The 18579-nt window shown below is 36.5% G+C and overlaps 4 protein-coding genes across 7 annotated transcripts; 2 read left to right on the top strand and 2 right to left on the bottom strand.

Annotated features, from left to right (window-relative positions):
• Positions 1–2028: 2028 nt before the first annotated feature.
• LOC9326356 lies at positions 2029–7738 on the bottom strand. Its single transcript, XM_021013275.1, has 20 exons — positions 7497–7738; positions 7332–7401; positions 7026–7068; positions 6853–6930; positions 6648–6732; positions 6459–6541; positions 6063–6120; positions 5603–5713; positions 5196–5253; positions 4939–5035; positions 4433–4468; positions 4128–4264; positions 3902–3972; positions 3762–3815; positions 3484–3626; positions 3250–3390; positions 2930–3169; positions 2779–2838; positions 2444–2701; positions 2029–2364 (listed from the first exon to the last, which is right to left on the bottom strand). The coding sequence occupies exons 1-20, from the start codon at positions 7639–7641 to the stop codon at positions 2224–2226; spliced, it is 2109 nt and encodes a 702-aa protein (XP_020868934.1). The 5' UTR covers positions 7642–7738; the 3' UTR covers positions 2029–2223.
• Positions 7739–8126: 388 nt separating this feature from the next.
• LOC9329071 (xyloglucan 6-xylosyltransferase 4) lies at positions 8127–11753 on the bottom strand. Of its 3 annotated transcripts, none has more exons than XM_021011959.1 (4): positions 11659–11753; positions 10714–10800; positions 10537–10627; positions 8127–10039 (listed from the first exon to the last, which is right to left on the bottom strand). In XM_021011959.1, the coding sequence occupies exon 4, from the start codon at positions 9795–9797 to the stop codon at positions 8406–8408; it is 1392 nt and encodes a 463-aa protein (XP_020867618.1). In that variant the 5' UTR covers positions 9798–10039; positions 10537–10627; positions 10714–10800; positions 11659–11753; the 3' UTR covers positions 8127–8405. The 3 variants fall into 3 exon arrangements, with proteins under 3 accessions (XP_020867618.1, XP_020867619.1, XP_020867620.1); XM_021011960.1 differs by having other exon boundaries at positions 8127–10028; XM_021011961.1 differs by having other exon boundaries at positions 10717–10800.
• Positions 11754–11793: 40 nt separating this feature from the next.
• LOC9326355 lies at positions 11794–13233 on the top strand. Its single transcript, XM_002892962.2, has 3 exons — positions 11794–12177; positions 12267–12389; positions 12957–13233. The coding sequence occupies exons 1-3, from the start codon at positions 11904–11906 to the stop codon at positions 13097–13099; spliced, it is 540 nt and encodes a 179-aa protein (XP_002893008.1). The 5' UTR covers positions 11794–11903; the 3' UTR covers positions 13100–13233.
• A 925-nt stretch (positions 13234–14158) lies between these two features.
• LOC110224788 (probable serine/threonine-protein kinase At1g54610) lies at positions 14159–18457 on the top strand. 2 transcript variants are annotated; one of them, XM_021011957.1, is made up of 9 exons: positions 14159–14971; positions 15045–15329; positions 15431–15751; positions 15883–16110; positions 16227–16324; positions 16485–16575; positions 16691–17230; positions 17675–17807; positions 17900–18457. In XM_021011957.1, exons 1-9 carry the CDS (start codon positions 14579–14581, stop codon positions 17917–17919), a joined length of 2109 nt encoding a protein of 702 aa, XP_020867616.1. In that variant the 5' UTR covers positions 14159–14578; the 3' UTR covers positions 17920–18457. The 2 variants fall into 2 exon arrangements, with proteins under 2 accessions (XP_020867616.1, XP_020867615.1); XM_021011956.1 differs by lacking the exon at positions 17900–18457 and having other exon boundaries at positions 14215–14971; positions 17675–17893.
• The last annotated feature ends 122 nt before the right edge of the window (positions 18458–18579 follow it).

The raw sequence follows: 18579 nt of genomic DNA, 5'->3' as shown, positions 1-18579 counted from the left end.
TCAATATGTAAAAGTGATACAGATTAATTTAGATTTGCATCAGTTTTAATCAATTGATGTCATACAAATTAATAACTACATCGATTACTACAAATGATGTTACATTTTAATTTTTGTATCAATTATTAATAAGTAATTTAAAACAATATCATTTAGTTTTGTGATTCAATTTAAGTGATTCAATTCAACCTTTTTTTTGTAGTGATATCAAATTTCAAGGGAGGTTGTACGAAGGTGTTACGATTCATCCAATGTTATATTAGTCGAGGATTCGTCATGTTGGCTAATCGATGACCATCCATTGCAGTTCTATATTTGTAAGCGGCTAAAATTTTGAATTTAAGCATATGTGGAGATTAGTTTGAGTTTTAGCTCAGAATTTACATGGTTAACAAAAAAAATTATAACACTAGACTAAGACTGATGCAGAAATAATTAAATCGTATACATATTAAAGTAGATCACGTGAATGCATTTCAAATATACTATTTTGAGTTGTATTCTCTAAAATACAAAAAAATCAGAAAAACATTCGAGAATGCGTTCTATATCTGTTAAAGCGTTGTGTAGCTAGCAGTTGTAAGAATGAATTTAAACTTTTTAGAAATTTTTTTTTTTTTGGGAAGAGTTACTATGCATATAGTATGAACAACAAAGTTATCGTAGAAAATATTATTAGAAACAAAATGAAAAGATATGAGACAGTTCACTTATTTCTTAGAAATTCTTACAAAAATATTATTGTTGTCTTTTATAGTTTCCCACTTGTTAGTTGAAGATTTGATTGCTATTTTAATCATCGCTCACGTGCTTAAATTACTTGTTCGTTAAATTTAACGTGCTTTAAAAATAAAAAAGTCTCATTTTAGGATAATGATAGTTTAATACGACGTTCACACAAATGGACGCGTAGAGAATAGAGATAAGCCGCATTATGATATTGGGTCCGTTCGTTTTCTTGTCAACGTTAACGATGAATATACTGTAATGAATATATATATATATATATATATATATATATATATATGTGTATATTTGTTTTAAATAGTTTAACATTAAAATTCGAGAACGATTTTACCCAAGAAATTATCAATAGTTTGGAAAGCTATTTTTTTTTCAGCGTTTCATTGTTGTCATATGTTGTAAACTGTTGAGATATGCTTGCATATCAAGTTGCTGTGCTTTTGTTTCAAGCCGTGAATATTTAGTTGCATATATTTGGGAAGATTTACTTTATTGTCCATATCGTATACTAAAGAAAACACAACGAAGAACATAATCACAACAAATAAAAGAAAAAAAGAAGAAGCTATAATTACATCAACTGAATATAATTATCCTGAGAATTGCCATCAACTAATGGTCTGAATTTTTTTCCTTTTTACTCTGTGGTTGAAGTGAACTGAAACACGAGATAAGGTTGGTGTTGTCGTGAGCCTCATGGAGACCTATATCATGGACCGCACTAGAGAGGTTATTGTCCCATATGGAGCAGCACGGTTGGTCAGGAATATAGACAGTTCAATATCTTGATTAAAAAAAATAAACCTTTTTTAGAAGAAAATTTCCAAAAATGTTGACAGCAAACAAAGATGGGCAATAAATTTGCCAAATAAGGTTAAAGAAATTAAGGCCCACCCAAAAGTTTTGTCATTTTTCAAGAAATAGAGCAGCACTTCATCTCTTTTGTCCAAAAAAAAAAAAAAAAAAAAAAGAGCAGCACTTCGTCTCTAAATATATCCGATTTACACCTATATGACATGTCTTATGTAAATTCCCTACTTTTTGTCTGGGTTTCTGAAAAATTATTTTCTGATTGTTTTGAGTCAAATTAGAAATTATTCTCAAACATTTCACACACACACACACCTATATATATTGATTTGGTATGTTTCTATATAGTTCTGGTTTCTATAATTAAAGAATATAAAAATATAATAAAAATATATTTTACTTTCTGTCCCGATATAAAAAGTAAGGAAATTGGCTTTATTGCTAGTTTTATAAGTTTGTGTTTTTCTTTCAAAATTAGGAAATCTAAAATGTGGTAATTACTTGGCCTTTGATACAATGGTATTACACTGGCAAAAGGGGATCGAATATTTTTAAGTGTTCAAAATGATAAATGTAAATTACTGAATTTAGCAACTTTAAAATTAAAACACCGTAAATAATATAAATGTCAAAACAAAAAGGTCAGAAGAATCCTAAGGGTTAATAATATTAGTCAGAATCGGAACCTGAAGATAGAATTTGGACAGCATCTTTAGGTTCGTTATCAGTGATCGAAGCAGGAACCTCTTTTTCCTTTGCATTCTTTCTTCGTTGTTCTCTCTTTCTCTCTTTCTTCTTCTTCTCCTCCACCTGTAAAACAATCATCAATCTTTCTTAATTAGGGTTTATGTCGAAACTGAGATTTTTATATGAATCATTTCATTGTTACGTTATCGTCTGGTTGATTTGGTGATGGCTGATTTGTCTGAGCAGGTTGTGGTGTTGATGTTCGGCTTCTCATCCACCAAACATTGCCTGCAGATAACAAAGCTCCTAGAAGCAATGTAGGTCCCATTCTTGGATCAGCTAGGTAGTCTTTGATTCTGTTCCATAAGCTCAACAATTTCTGAGTTGCTTTTATGCTTTTTGGGATTCCTGATCTCATTGGTTCAGCGTTTTCAGGAACAAGTTCTGGAGTTTTAGCTCTCTGCATATTAAAGCGAAAGATCAAATGAGATATGCGATAAGGAACATGTAAATAATGAATAAAACGGAGGTGATTACATAGAAAGGTAGGTTTCTGTTGTCACCATCATCAACCATTTTCGATAGCCACTTGATGATCTACAAAACAGTTAACAAGCAATGTAACAAAGTTAATACCAGAAAATAGAATGCAGATTTGTTAATCATAGGTGTTTGTTGAATACTGTACCTCGGGAGTTTCAGCTGGTCCGTCGTAACTAACAACAAGTTGTGCAGCGGGATCAACATCATCAGCTTCAGATTGCCATACAGTTTTGGGCCATTTACTTGATTTCTGCTCTACATTAGCAGTTTCTGTAGCATTTCTATGGTACCGAACGATCAGTATCCTAGGCACATCAATTGGTGCCCTCCTAGTTCCACACGTGTCATAGCTGGTTTCCGATTGAACATAGAAGAAACAGTATTTCTGGATGACAAATCCAGAGGGAGTCAGGATGGTGGTAAGTAACAGATCTCAAGATCTAGGGTTCTGGCCAGTATACTTACATTCTGAGCTTCTCCGTCGAGCCACGCAAATGATAGCCGCTTGGTTTTGTGTGCAGAAGCTGCTGGAGTTATTAATGGATCCTTGGAAGCCTCATCTGATTCGTCATACTTTGACAAAGCATCTTGTACCCTGCACATGGTCTACAAACTTGTAAGATTAGACAAAACTCTATCAGGAAGGAGACAAGAACTTCAGATAAAAATGGATGATGTTGAAAAAAAGATTTTACTCACTTCCCTCATCTTATTGAGTTCCACGCTTTGTCTTCCAACAAGGATGGCACAGTACCACGTCGCTTTATCATAACCAGCTCGAGAGTATCCCCGTGCATCACAACCAAGTTCCATTGATGTTGTGCTTCTTAGTTGAGGAAGCTCTTTTAAGAAAAATGATCATAAACCAATTAAAACGATTCATCTACCAGACTAAAAACTCAGCTCAGTAGAAAAAGAAAAGCACATGCAGAAACCAAATATACTGAACATATAATTAGTGGAAGCATAGGGATTACGTAATTGCTTGTTCTGCTCCAAAATGTCCAGGAACCATGTACGGTTGCCAGATCCTGCAAGAAGGAATTTATTATCCAATCAGTTTCCTAATCATGCATTATCAGTAATTTAAAACACTCAGTTCAAGATGGTGAAAGACCATGATAAACAACAGGTTTTGAACCCGGATCCTTCATAATCACAATGGCAGGTGCAGATTCTACCTCCAACCTGTTACAAGAGAAGAAATACGAGATGAGCCAATATCTAACTACGCGGTGGGAGAATCAAAGGATACCACCAAACCACATTTATTGACAAGAAATCTTTCCCATAAGCAATAGACACTAATGCAGATAAACAGACTTAGAAGTGCAGTGACATACGCATTCCACCAGAAAGATGCATCCTCTTCTCTCCAAAGCACGTGAGATAGAGAAGCAAAATTCCAATAATCTTTTGCAGCTTGGCGAACAATAGGAGTAGCTCGCTCTCCTGTTTGTGAGAATAAAATGACTTTCACCTATTGAGCAAGGGGAAAATAAGAAAAAAGACAAAAAAAGGGTTTAGGTAGTAGATGTGATGCGGAAAACTATTACATGTCTGATTAGTATTTCATTAATTTCATAGGATGAAAGAACGCTTGATAAAGGATAAATTCTAAAGAGAAATAGAAAAAAGCTAAACAAACCTTATTAGGTGGAACTTTGGAGAGGAACTTGGGTACCTGTATGCAACAATATATTTCTAATTATTTCCAAAAAAAAAAAAATCTAGTTACCTGAAAAAAAAGGAAACAGTCGAAATATCCAACAAATGCCAACATATCACCACTTAACTAGACTCCAGAAAATTTTGCATGAAATTGAAGAAAACATGTAAGCAAAACGGTCTCACTCTTATAGACCATGACACGGAAGAATTCAAAATGATTCAGGTACTAAAAGGCCTGCAGCTTTGCAGTAAACCAGATCAAAGTTTCCCAATAAAAAAGTTCCTAACATGGTTAAACCTAGATCCCTCTCTCCAAAAACAGTGTCTTTGCTGTTTCTGGACAGTTATGATAATCAAGTACTGAAAGGTCTGACTGGACGGACACTTCTCGAGGCAGTATGGAAGATAAACTACCTCAAAAACTTATGTCATCTGTAAGAAAATTCTAAATTCATCATTAAGATGGCTTTAAAGAAAGCATACCAGTGTTTCTTTTGTGTGATAGAATACTCTAGGTAAACCCAGTACAGTGGTCGCGAACCAATCGGTAATTGCATCTGCTGACAGCTCTCCTTCAAACCTAACAAGTACATATATTTGAATTATTATTCTGGAAAATAAGGAAAATGAAGCAAGAAACTCATCTAAATGACTACTCCAAGAAAATTTTCACAACCCAATAAAGAGTGCAGAATTTTATGCCTTTTCCGCTAAACTAAAGGGTTCAGTCAGTGAGCTACCTGATGAGGCAGTCTGCGGTTTTGCAATTCGGGGGGAAAGAGAAGATTGAAGGAAGGCCTGCATAATAGGATGTTATAACAGGAGCAAAAATCCATACATTTTACCCCAAGGTATAGACAATCATGACACCTTTCTGAAATATAAACCATAGCCATAATCGAACAAGTGTGAATGTATACACGAATTTGTATTTTAATGTTCAAGATTTCAAATCTACTGGATGTAATATACTTCCTAAGTACAAACACAAAATTCTAGAACCATTATGTTTAAGCAGATCCTCACTGCTTTTTTTTTTCCAATGGATCCTCTCAACTTACTTCAGTCTACTTTTTATTGACTTCTGCGTTTATTCTTCTCAGTTTTCGTGTAGGTTCTTGGCAGGATGAGGAAAGTGATAACTTACCTTTTCTAAAAAATACTTGTCCTGTTGGTTTTTTCTCAGCAAGGTAGGTCACAAGTTGAACATCGCCAAGCTCTAACATCGCATGGTTAGCAACCCCATCCAACAAAGCAACTGCTATTATAAAATAAAGTTAAGCATAGCAAGATAATTGGTAAAATGATTCCATCCACAGCAAAATATGCTATTCTATTATTAGCTATTATATTAGTGTTCCCTCCTACTTTCTGTTAAAACATATCTATTGACATCAAGTTGCGATCATATTGTTACACTTGCTTTTAAAATGATAGACACCATATTTATTTCCTGAAAACTAACTCTGTCTATTCCAGATACTTGAGTTTCCCCTTGCTCTACGCAATGTTCTAGCTGTTCAATTTATAATTCAATTGTCTCATACTTTAACAAAGGCTGGCGAGACTTTTGCACTTTAAACATACTACCGAAAGCGAAATCATACCAATCCTTCTCCAAGCTGTAGTGAAATGGGCAGAGCTTTTGCTACCAGAAGAATACACCTACATGTATTTAGACGTTAATTAAGATGTAGCATTGCATTATACCAATAAATTATAATTTTAGTACAGGCCAAAAGGAAAATCTTATATCGCTAATGTGAAGGACAACATGCACTCCCTCACTTTGTAGCATAAAGAGATTCCAAGAGAAATATGGTTTAACGCATGCCAACATTTTCTTTTTTAACAGAAAAAAAAAATCAGATCTTCAACATGTTAGATTGCTTGTATCTTTAGTATGAGAGTTTTTAACTTATAAAATCCAGTATAAGTTTTGCAGAAATGCGTCTCCACAAATTTACAAATCTCTGTGTAAAAAATCTAGATAGAATTAATACCTGAATGAGCCATGGCTTAGAATCTTGGAACTTGGACGCAAAGTCTTGAGACGTGATTGACATAAAACCTTCACGTTCAGGCTCTGAAACAGGTTTTACACACCAATGAGTTGGCATCGAAAATAAATATATAAAACAAGTACAAGAAATAGAATAGGAAATGTCAAAGAGATATATTGGTTAACTAACCATAAGAAACAACTTCCAGCAGGGGAAGTTTTATTTTCGCAAAATCTTCCACAGCATATTGTTTTTCAAGTTCCTCTATAATATGCTGCAACCAAGAAAAAAAGAATTGATTTTCGAAATGGGAAAAAAAAAAGACAGAAGAAATCTTCCTTCCTTTTCAGTTTGCTGCAAAAAAGAGAGTGAAGATAGAGAACAAACAACTTACTACTGATTCATCAATGCCGAATAAGTCATAGTCCCTTTTCCATACTAGATTTGTTAACAGCTCATATGCGTATTGTATCTGCATAATATAAAGTAGCAGTGATGGAATTAGAAGAAACGTTACACACATAAAAAGGCTAACAGAAGTAGCACTTATATAAGAAATGGACCAACCTTAATAAAATCAGCTGGAAGAGAATCTCCTGAACCTGAATCCCTGTCACGATCGGTTGTTACAATGTGTCAGCAACAAAGTTACTTAGAACACCTAAATTCTAGTTATCAAATTCAATTGGAATTACATTCCATTCCTTCCATGCCCAAGCCTACATATACTATCATCTAGCAATTAGTTATAAAAAAAACAAGTGCATACAATACTCGTGAGTGATTGTGGAGGCAGAATCATGGGGACTAAATCCAAATTCAAGGTAAAAACCAGAGAAACAAAAAAACAATTATCCAGATCGAGAAAGTTACCACTTAGAAGCAATAGTTTCGTACGCATCTTTCACGTCATCCACTGAACTGTACATCTTCACACCCAAAACTAGGAAATCCAAATCAAACGATCAAACCCGGAAGGTAATTGTAGCACAGTACATAGTCGAGAGAGAGAGAAAGAGAGCTTAGAGAATTGTGTACCGTCGTAGTGAGAAGGAGGGAAGGAACGAGGAAGAAGGAAAAGCTGGAAGAACATAGCGAGGACGAAGAGAAAAATAGGAACCGCGTAGGCTTTGAGACCGGAGGGTATCGACGTCGGCGACGACGACGGAGTTTCCTTCGCCATCGGGAATTTGGGAAACTCCGATCAAAGAGTGTCGATGTGTTTAAGTGTAATCTCCTTGGGATATTTTTCCGCGTTTTCTTAATTAATAATAGGGATCGACTCCGTAGATTTATTTATAAGTAAGTAATTTTTTTTTTTTTTTCGACGATAAGCAAGTAACTATACTACTCTTTTATGGTTAAAATCGTATCTTGATCTCAGACCTCAGCATTATACAGTAAAACCTTTATAAATTAATAACCTCTCTAAATTAATAAATTTTTTCCATTATTAATTTATAGAAGTTTTACTGTAAATCTCTCTTTTTCTAAAATTAAATTTTTAATTATATAATATGTTTCGGTTGCCAAACAATATTAGATAGTATTACGAATTTATAGATAACACCTCCAAAACCATTATATTATTTAAATAACTACAAATGATCAACTATCTATTTGACTATTTCCATGGTTTAAAATTTAAATACATTATTTAATACCTTATTTTGTGCAAACATATTATTTAATAACCTTAAAGGAAAATTGTGAAGATAAAACAAAATAAAACTGCAGAATCAAATTTCTCCATATATTGACCATCTATGGAAAGAATTTGACAGCTAAAACTTCTCTTCAACAACAACAGACAAATGAAGCACAAGGAACAAGTGCAGCTATAGGCAAACAAATTGCATTATGTTTGTTAGTATTTTGTATATCTCCTATATGTTTCTCGTAATCTTTCCAAGCTGCGATTCCCTTCGCTCATTGATTTTCCTAGCTCTATGGTTTGGTTTCCACGCGCATTCTTCGAATATCAAACTCGTCTACTGCCTCCAAAGGAGAAACTGTCTCGTTTCTGATCCTCTTAATCTTGGGGCTCAACAATCCCCTGTGGCTAAACCCATACAGCTTAAGCACTTGATTATCTGCAAAATTAAAAGCCCTCTCCATGCTCTTGAAGCATCTATCCACTGCATAATCAGCATACCTGCCACACGGTTTGCACCCCACAAAATGTGTCACAAAGGGCCATCTCTCATCTCCCAATCCTGGATGATACTTTTCTATCATCTCTTCATACCTATCAACCAAACCTTCCCAAAACCCGTGCAAGTAGTATTGATTCTCCACATAAACTTTCTCTATCCATTTATCCTTCTGCGAAAGCAAGAGATATATCAACGCCGATTGATCATCAGCCTCAAATGCTGGCCTGCCTTTCAGATAAGCTGTCAGTATCTTCCCAGCTTCGTCACGGATCGTCCCTTTTGGTCCCATTGGGGCCCATGCATCTAATAAATCTAATGACCACTGACAATTTCTCAACAGAAAGATACCCGTGTTTAATGCAACCCAAGACTTTTGGTTGAACAGCAAGTCCGGATAACCGTGTATCACCAGATTATGATTTTCATACCGAGGTAACGGGATCTCAAACAGTATATCAGTGAACAAAGCATCACTATCCATCCACCAAATCCATTCTACTTCTGGATGAGAAAGCATTAATGTCCTAATCATAGGTAATTTCGTCCAATACCCTGAGAGTTCCTCATCCAAATGCGCCATGTTATACACAATCTCTATCCCGTGGAGTCTACAATAATCAATCTTGTTCTTCACGGACTTCAATAGATAATAGTCTCCAATTGGTTTATCGCAGGGTCCCGGGGAAGACCCAGTGAGAAGCAATATTCGAGCTTTGCCATTGACAATACTAGGAAACTCAGGGTTCTGATTCAGCCATACCTTGCGTTGACTATCCCAGTTGGTGATTCTGGGCCCTAGAGTGTACGCCGCATTGGAACTAACCTCAGCTTTAGGCGGCTCATTCAAGTACGTCGCATTGGGACTAACCTCAGCTTTAGGCGGCTCAGCCAAGTCCGTCGAATGCGAATCAGATGGGATCTCCGCAAGAATCGGAATGGTTTCCTTGATGAAACTCTGATTAACAGAGTCGGCGTTGGAGCTTCCAAAGTTCCCAATACTGATTGTGCCAAGTAGGATGAGAATGGTCACGAAGCCGCAGAGAATCATGATCTTGATGTTAAATAAGGTATTCTGGATCTGCCAACCGCGCAAAAAACCACGGATTCTCCATCCACCGTTTGATACAGCAGTTGTCGATAGTCCTCCGCCACTTCCTGAGGATCTATACCCATCCTGAAACATTTCACTTGTTGCCTCCTCTGTCTCTAGATTTCACTCACAGGGAGAGACCTCCAGATGGCACTTGAATCCGGACACAGTCTAACTAATAACCATAATCAGTGAAGACTGTCTTTTTTTTCTCACAGAATGTGTAGATCCCACACTCTTTCCCTCTCTGAACTACACCGCTCTGAAATTTCAGATTTTTGGCAGGATCCTGATGGAAGACTAGAAATGATGGACTTGGACAATCTGAAGAGACTCTTTTAAAAATCATTAAAGAATATTAAATTGGATAATGGAGAAACGTGGTCGTAATTAAATATGTTTGATGTCGGAGAAAATGCTCCGTTATATGCATGCCAACATTTACCATCTAATTAAATGAAAAACAAAAACATTTAGCATCTTCAACATATGAATATTCATGCCAGGTTGCTTGGATATTTTGCAAGAGAGGTTTCAAAAGCATGCTGGGTACCTCAACAAACTTAAGCAACCCTGAGCATACATATAAAACAAGAACCATCCATGTATACACAAATGTAAACAATCTACTCGTATTACACCTATATCAGCCATGGTCTGGAACTTTTGGAAATTAAATGCATAGTCTTACAACGTAAAATGCCATCAAACCGTCACGTTGAAAGCTCTAAAAAATATAATAAGAACTAACAACTTGGATCCAAAACAAATCATGTAAACGAATTCATGAAATGGAATAGGAGGTGGTAAAGAGCTCAATTAGTCAACTGACCATAAGAAACGACTTCCAGCAGGCGAAGTTATATTTGCAAAATCTTTCACAACATTTTCTTTTTCAAGCTCCTCTATAACATGCTGCAAACCTGGAACCATTAAACAGAAGAAATGTTCATCCTTTTTCAGCATGCTGCAGTAAAACTACGAAAATAAGTAAAGATACAGGACTAACAACTTTTACTGCTGTTTCATCATTGCCAAACGTCATAGTCCCTTGTCTATATACGAGATTTCTTAACAGCTTAAAGGCATAGTGTATCTGCAAAACATTTAGTAGCACTGATGATATTAGCAGAAGGCTAGCACACAACATAAAGCAAACAGATTTAGCACCCAAAAAGACAAACACACACTTAAGAGAATCTCCTGAACCCGATAGAAATTGAGAGAATAAGTGTGAAGGATTATGGTGAAGAAGAAGAAGGACGGATGAATCCCTTTCATGGTCGAGTTTGAAAAACGTTGTTCAGGTTTGTCTGCAATGTACTTGCTACTTAGACCACCTAAAGTAAAGTATATGGTTCTAAAATTCAAATAGCCTACATATACTAAGATCAATACAGCGCGCTGATTTTTCCTAAAAACAAGGTGAAAAAGAAGATTTTCCTCACTAATTTAGTAAATTGCAACACCTGTGAGAGGGAAGAAAAGCTAGAAGAAGCTTTCACGTTAGCAGTTTAGCAATCAAGTCCCATTTCAGTTCTACTTCTACATTCAGGACCACAAAATAGCAACGTTAGCAGTTTAGCAATCAAGTCCCATTTCAGTTCTACTTCTACATTCAGGACCACAAAATAGCAACATGTTTCAACCTTTTTTACCCATGAATTATGATCATAAAAGTCACTAAATAAGCATTCACGTTCTTCTGGTTTTTATTTGCAGAAACCAATTACATACTTAAGCCCGTAAGAAATCACCATGGAAGGCCAAAGCAAACAGCAACTCATAAGTCATAACTAAGAATTCAACACTAGTTACGAAACACCAAACACAGTCACACACACAATAGAGATACTAATTTCATGACTATCTATGGAGTAGAAGTTAATCGAAGGTGGAATCAATCATGGGATTAAAACGGAAAACAGAAAGAAATTCAAACGAAATGACAAACCCGAAGTCAAGCGTACAACAGTTTACAGTCGGAGGTCATGGACGAAGACACCGGAGTTTCTTTCGCCGTCTTATTTAGCAATTTCCGATCAGTACAAATTCCGGTATAATTTTTCCAATCGAAAAAGAAGAATTTAACAACGAGCCCAAGATTACCGGTTCGGTCTAGTTTATTTTGAACCGAATTTAATTTCCCTTGCCGGTTCAAAAACCCAAAATTCTAGAGAGAGTACGCGAGATCGATCGATGGGGTCATCCTTCTCCGCCGCCGCCGCCGTTCCTCCTCCGTCGCCACCTTCATCGCCGTCACGCTCCAATGTAAAATCAAACGGAGAAGAGAGACCTCGTTTCTTCGATGGAAAGGCGAAGAACAAGTGCTGGGCTAATGCTGACACCGTACCTGGTCGACATCCCGAGAGGTGGCGTAAAGATGCCGCCGGTAACATCGTCTGCAAACGCTTCGGAAATTGCAACGGTTGTCTCTGTTTCGAGTATGATCACATTGTTCCTTACTCCAAAGGTTTGATTTTTTTTCTCATCTCTTCTCACTGCTTCCCCCGAATTGACATTTTGAAATTAGGGTCTTGATTGTTGTTTTTGTGTATATAGGTGGAGAGTCGATAGCTGAGAATTGTCAGATTCTTCAAACTAGAGTTAACAGATTCAAATCAGCTCAAGAAAATGTGGATGCCACCACTCTTAAGAGCTATTCTTGTGGTCTGCAATTTACGGGTATGTAACATATGCTAAGTAGCTAAGATTGGACAATCTTGATTGTGAATTATAGTTGATTATATATATTTCATGTAGAGATTAAGATCATCAAGTGTTATAGACTGTTCTTCTGCTAGATAGCTCAATTGCGAAATGGCCTTTCACTCGTTCTGTCTTTATAAAGTGTTTTGTTGAACAAGTTTGATCGTTACAAGTTATGCCAATCTCATACATGTGGGAGCTGCTTTTGCTTTAGATATCTTCTTTCTCTTTTCTCTGTTGGTTTGATCATATCAAGAATTGCTCTTGAGCCACTAGGAATCTTCTTTAAAAGCTAAAGCAATGCCGTGAATTGTTTTTAGGTTTTGCTAGTTTACATTTTAGAAGGAGTGAAGCAAAGTGTTAAATGCTCTTGGGAAATGCATTTTTCTTTTCAAAAAGACTCGAAAGAGTATAGATCTCTTGGCATGTTTTCTCCTCTTAACACAGTTACACTTATACACAAGTGGGACTCAAGTGTGTGTTGTGTGGCTACTCTCTGCATATTTGGTTTCACTTTCATTTCTTCTAATGTAAACATTGCAGACAAGGAGCTAGATATTATCGAGATGGCCGTTTATGGAGATGTGTTACGACCTGGAAAAGAATGTCGCTGCAAAACCGTAGCTGAGCTGCTTGGTCAGTCCAAGTCCAAAGATGGTAAAGCCGCATGTGTGTTACCATCATAGAAAGTAATCAACCATGTCTTTGTAAAGCTTTGATCCATCACAATCTTTTACAATACATTGGAAACCATTGTTTGTGTGAGTGGTAATGATTCTATACAAATTGGAAATAAAATTCAGCTTACATTAGTACCTAACTTTAAGTCAACAAATTGATTGTTAATATATCGACTACCTAATTCACTAGTCGAGAAATAATAGTTACTGTTACAATAGAGATCTTATGGAGACATGGAATATCAAAAAACGGGAAAGGTGCGCAATTATGTGTGAGCTATAAAAGAAAGATGTCTGCCAAAAAGTTAAAGTCAACATAAATTTTAGCTTTTTTTTTTTCCTTCTCTCTGATATTTAAAGTGTTTATATTTTCTTGATTGAATAGTGGAAAATTTTATCAAGAAAATATAGTAGCATTCAAATTCCAACAAAAAAGCTTTCTTTTATTAGTACCTAAATAAAATTTCAAAAATTGGTAGTTGTATCAATGGGTGTTCGAATTTCGGCTTTGAACAATAAATGCAGCTCCCACATATACACATATCGGCTGGTTGAAAACTCCGTTATCTCGAGAGTCACATGATATATGTATCCAACAATAATTCAAAAATTTAATGTGGAATAAGTATTGATTGCCCAAGGGTCAAAGCTCAAATCCCAAAGAATTATCTTACTCTAAAAAGGAGCATTTTGATACCACTTCGGTTATTAAACAAAAAAAATTCCGAAAATCGATCGATATAGTACAAGTACACACCAATACGAATAAGAAATTACATTAAAACATGTTATCGTATACTACTAACTATCAAGTATACATACACATGACAAGTGTGAGGTTTATAGTATGTTTTATAGTATAAACTACATACAATTATAAGAAATAAAAACAAATGATCGAAACTAGTCAACAACGACCCACCACCGTTTTTGGCCGTATTAGCTCACTCTCACACTGGTCGCCGCTAGTCAAACTCGTTCCATTGCATAATTAATCCTATCAATTTCGATATTTTCTTAACAATGTTAAGTCACTTTTAATTATGAAAAACACTATTATATCAAAGTGAACTATGTATATAAAGAAAAAAAAACAGAAGAAATACTTAAAACGGAAAATAAACAAGAGGGATCAATCAAGTCATCATTATTCATTGTCGATCGAAAAAATCTTGCCGTAGATTTCGCCTAAAACATTTCTATTTTTGATTTCACGACATTTACTTTTGATTTAAATGTTTAATTTATAAAGGACCGTCGTCTTCCGCAATTCACGCCGAAATCAAAAAGTCTAAAAAAAAAAAAACATTCTCTTAAGTTTTTCTCTCTGTATATATATTACGAAAAACGAAACAGCAATAGTTTCACTACTCACCGGAGATCGGAATTCGAATCCGGATCCGAATCACAGTAACCGGCGCCGGTTCAAAGAGATAATTCTGGTACACATGTGTTTTTGACGCGGAGGAGCAAAATTCTGGGAAAATGGGTTGTGTCAGCTCGAAGCAGACCGTCTCTGTCACGCCAGCGATCGATCACTCTGGTATTTTCAGGGACAATGCTTGTTCTGGTTCCGGTCGAATTGTGGTTGAGGATCTTCCTCCGGTGACGGAGAAGAAGCTTTTGTCGTGGAGGAGCAAGAGCGGGAAGAAGAGTGGTAGTGAGTTGGGGAGCGAGTTCGGTGAGTTGAGTGAGTCCGGTCGAGCGAGTTCGAATTGCAGGAGTGAGTCGGTGAGTTTCCGGCTCGGTAACTTGAGCAAGTACCTTGAAGCTGAGCAAGTCGCAGCTGGTTGGCCTGCGTGGCTGAGCAACGTCGCTGGTGAAGCTATTCATGGTTGGGTTCCATTTCGATCCGACGCTTTCGAAAAACTCGAAAAGGTTCCTTTTTTATACTCTCTGTACATTTGAAATGTTGTTGTCTCTGAAAATGAAATGGTTTTGTTTTTTGAAGATTGGACAAGGGACTTATAGCAGTGTGTTCCGTGCAAGAGAGACTGAAACTGGGAGGATAGTGGCTTTGAAGAAAGTTAGATTTGACAATTTTGAGCCAGAGAGTGTTAGGTTCATGGCTAGAGAGATTTTGATACTTAGGAGACTTAATCATCCCAATATTATCAAACTAGAAGGTATTGTTACTTCGAAGCTATCTTCCAACATACATCTCGTGTTCGAGTATATGGAGCATGATCTCACTGGTCTTCTTTCTAGTCCCGATATCGACTTCACTACTCCACAGGTCAATTTGACTTTTAGTGATTAAAAACGTCTTGCTCTTTTAATGAAAGGTTTTGTCCCGGATTTTTTCTAATACAATGACTGTTGCGTCTGGCCTTGCAGATTAAGTGTTATATGAAACAATTGTTGTCTGGACTTGATCACTGTCATGCACGAGGTGTGATGCATCGGGACATCAAGGGTTCAAATCTTTTGGTGAATAATGAAGGAATATTAAAGGTGGCTGATTTTGGGCTAGCTAACTTTTGCAATGCTTCTGGGAATAAGCAACCTCTTACAAGTAGAGTTGTGACTTTGTGGTACCGTCCACCTGAACTTTTGCTCGGGGCAACGGAATATGGAGCATCTGTTGATTTGTGGAGTGTTGGCTGTGTTTTTGCTGAACTTATTCTTGGGAAACCGGTTCTGCAGGGGAGAACTGAGGTAACCACAAATTGTTGTCTTGTAAATATATGTTACATGTAGCTTCAGACCTTTTGATCCTGTATGTTGCTCTGTTTTTTCTCGGGGAAAATATAACTCAAAGATTGCTGTTTCTAAAATGTATGCTACAGGTCGAGCAGTTGCACAAGATATTCAAACTATGTGGATCTCCACCTGAAGATTACTGGAAAAAGTCCAAACTTCCTCATGCAATGCTTTTCAAACCACAGCAACATTACGATGGTTGTCTCCGAGAAACCTTGAAAGATTTATCCGATGCTGACATCCATCTCATAGAAACTCTTCTTTCTATACAGCCCCACAAACGTGGGACTGCGTCTACTGCCCTTGGTTCTCAGGTAACCATTTCATCCTTCAGCTATTATTGTTTGAAGATTTGGAACTTTGATTTTCAGGAAGATGTTATTTTGTTGTATTGTCACATCTTTTAAAACATTCCGTTTGTTCGTTTCAGTATTTTACTTCAAAGCCTTTTGCTTGTGATCCCTCAAGTTTGCCTGTATACTCGCCTAGCAAGGAGATTGATGCAAAGCATCGAGAAGACACAACAAGGTCAGAATTTTATTCATTACCATCATTGTCACTATATCTTTCAAGAAAAATACAGTGAAAACACACAGTTTACCCGTGGGAATTACTTGGTTAATCTTAGCACCATAATTGTTTGGTCTTAATTTGAAGTGTCTGGTCCTACGTTATTTTGGAACTCCAGGAAAAAAATCAGCGGGAATGGGAGACGTGGTACAGAATCGAGAAAGCCAACACGAAAGCCCCCTGCATTTGCTAAATTGGCACCAGCTGAGGTACCTCTGATTTATTCTCTTGTTTACATACTATATGCATCTCTGAGAAGGGAATTACTTAAGCCAAAAAAAACAAAAAACAAAAACAAAAACTTTCTCCTTTCTCTACTTGCAGGATGTACGGCACCACTCCCAGAAGTTTCAGAAACGTAATGGTCATTCAGTCCATAATTCGATTGATAGTGATGCCATTTTATGTGAGAAAATGCAAAAGCCATCAAGTCATGAAAAGGATGAAGCTTCTCATGTGAAGAACGCATCACAAGGAGATGTGCCTTTCTCAGGGCCTTTGCAAGTCTCTGTATCAAGTGGTTTTGCATGGGCAAGGCGGCGAAAAGATGACATATGTGTTAGATCACGTAATAGATCTCTCTCAAGAGGTCACATTCCTAACCTGTTGGGACCTTCTCCTGCTTTCAGTGAGAATACTGACGTTGACTCTAAAAACAATGAGAAAGAAAAGGAAGAAAAACATGGGGAAAGAACGGATTCCCAAGACCGTGAGGCGTATGAGATGTTGAAGCTTTCAATGCTAAAGAAATGGAGGCAACTTGAACGACCAGATTCTTTTGATGGTTCTGACGAGTATCATTCACAGGAACTGTCATTGGCACTTTATCAGAAAGAAGAAAAGGCAGCAAAGCTGGGTCAATTGGTACGTCCGTAGATTATAGAAGTAAACTTTTTTTTGGAAGCTTATTACAGAAATTCCAGTTGATATACTAGCGACCAAGTATACTTAGGTTTGCACGTCTCTACTGAGAGAAATTAAGATCCTAGCTCAACCTTTCTTATGCCAATCTTAACTTATATAATAAATTGAAGTTATAATTATGTTAAGCTGTCTTGCTAATGGCAATGGTTTGGGGATCACGTGTACCCCCTATAAAGCAGTAAGATATGGATTTCAAAGCTTCATATTGATGTGATTGCTATTTGACTGAGTGTAGCTTTGTTGCTTTAAGTTCTTTTCCCACTTTTTATATTCACCTAAAAACTTGAGGGGAAAAAGTAGAACATGCATGATTTGCTTAGTCTTCTTTTAGGACATTTTGAAAAAAGATACTCAATGATGCTTAATGATTTAAGACCTTGACAGGGTTACGAAGACAATGATGACAAAATCGAATTCTCAGGGCCATTGTTGTCTAAATCTTATGGAGTTGATGAGCTTTTGGAATGCCATGAACGCCAAATTCGCCAGCTAGTTAGGAAATCGTGGTTCCAGAAAGGTAAAAACATGATGCTAATAGCTAACAAGAAAAAGAGATTGTTTTATGATTAACTGTGATGGGCAACAATTGTATGGCTTTGTGAATTGCAGGTAAGAAACAAGGGAAATGAATTGCTCTGTATTAACCTTTCTGAGTCATGAAAAGCTTTCCAAGGGATCCAGAAGAGAACTCCAAGAACTCTATATGCATTTTGATGGTTTGAGAAACACAACGTTAACCAGATCTTACGACAGAAACTGTGATGATCAAGCAAATATGGCGAAAGCCATGAAGCATTATTTTTGTTTGTTAATGTTAATTTATAATATAATCTTCTCTAATAAGTTAAAATTTTGAGAATATAATAACTACAGCGCAATTTATGAATTCCAGGCATAATGTAATAATGTATAGTCATAAGCATATCTATAAAATATCCAGTTGTATAAAAGATCTGGATATTTGTTATACAGAAATTATTGATTTTGTCCAAAGTTGAGACCCCATCTCGTTTAGTGATGTGTGGTGGTCATTGGTATTTAACGATGTCTCGTGACGATGGTGTATGGAGTGATGTTGGATTATGACGCTTGGTGTTATCATCTTCTTTCATTGTGTATCATCAAGATGTGACACATTATGTTCTAGTTATATAATCTGTGCACTCACCATGTGTCTACTGATCAGAATTTGAGAATCTCTAAATATTAGTCAATCTCAAACAATGTAATAATGACAGTTTGGTTTTAAGGAATTAGTCACCTGTTTCCTCTAAGCTTCCAGATTTGAT

Source organism: Arabidopsis lyrata (genome assembly GCF_000004255.2).
Source record: "Arabidopsis lyrata subsp. lyrata unplaced genomic scaffold ARALYscaffold_1, whole genome shotgun sequence".
In the NCBI taxonomy this organism is placed as follows: domain Eukaryota; kingdom Viridiplantae; phylum Streptophyta; class Magnoliopsida; order Brassicales; family Brassicaceae; genus Arabidopsis; species Arabidopsis lyrata.
The sequence above is the reverse complement of the archived record's forward strand: the minus strand, read 5'-3'. Positions and strand labels throughout refer to the sequence as shown.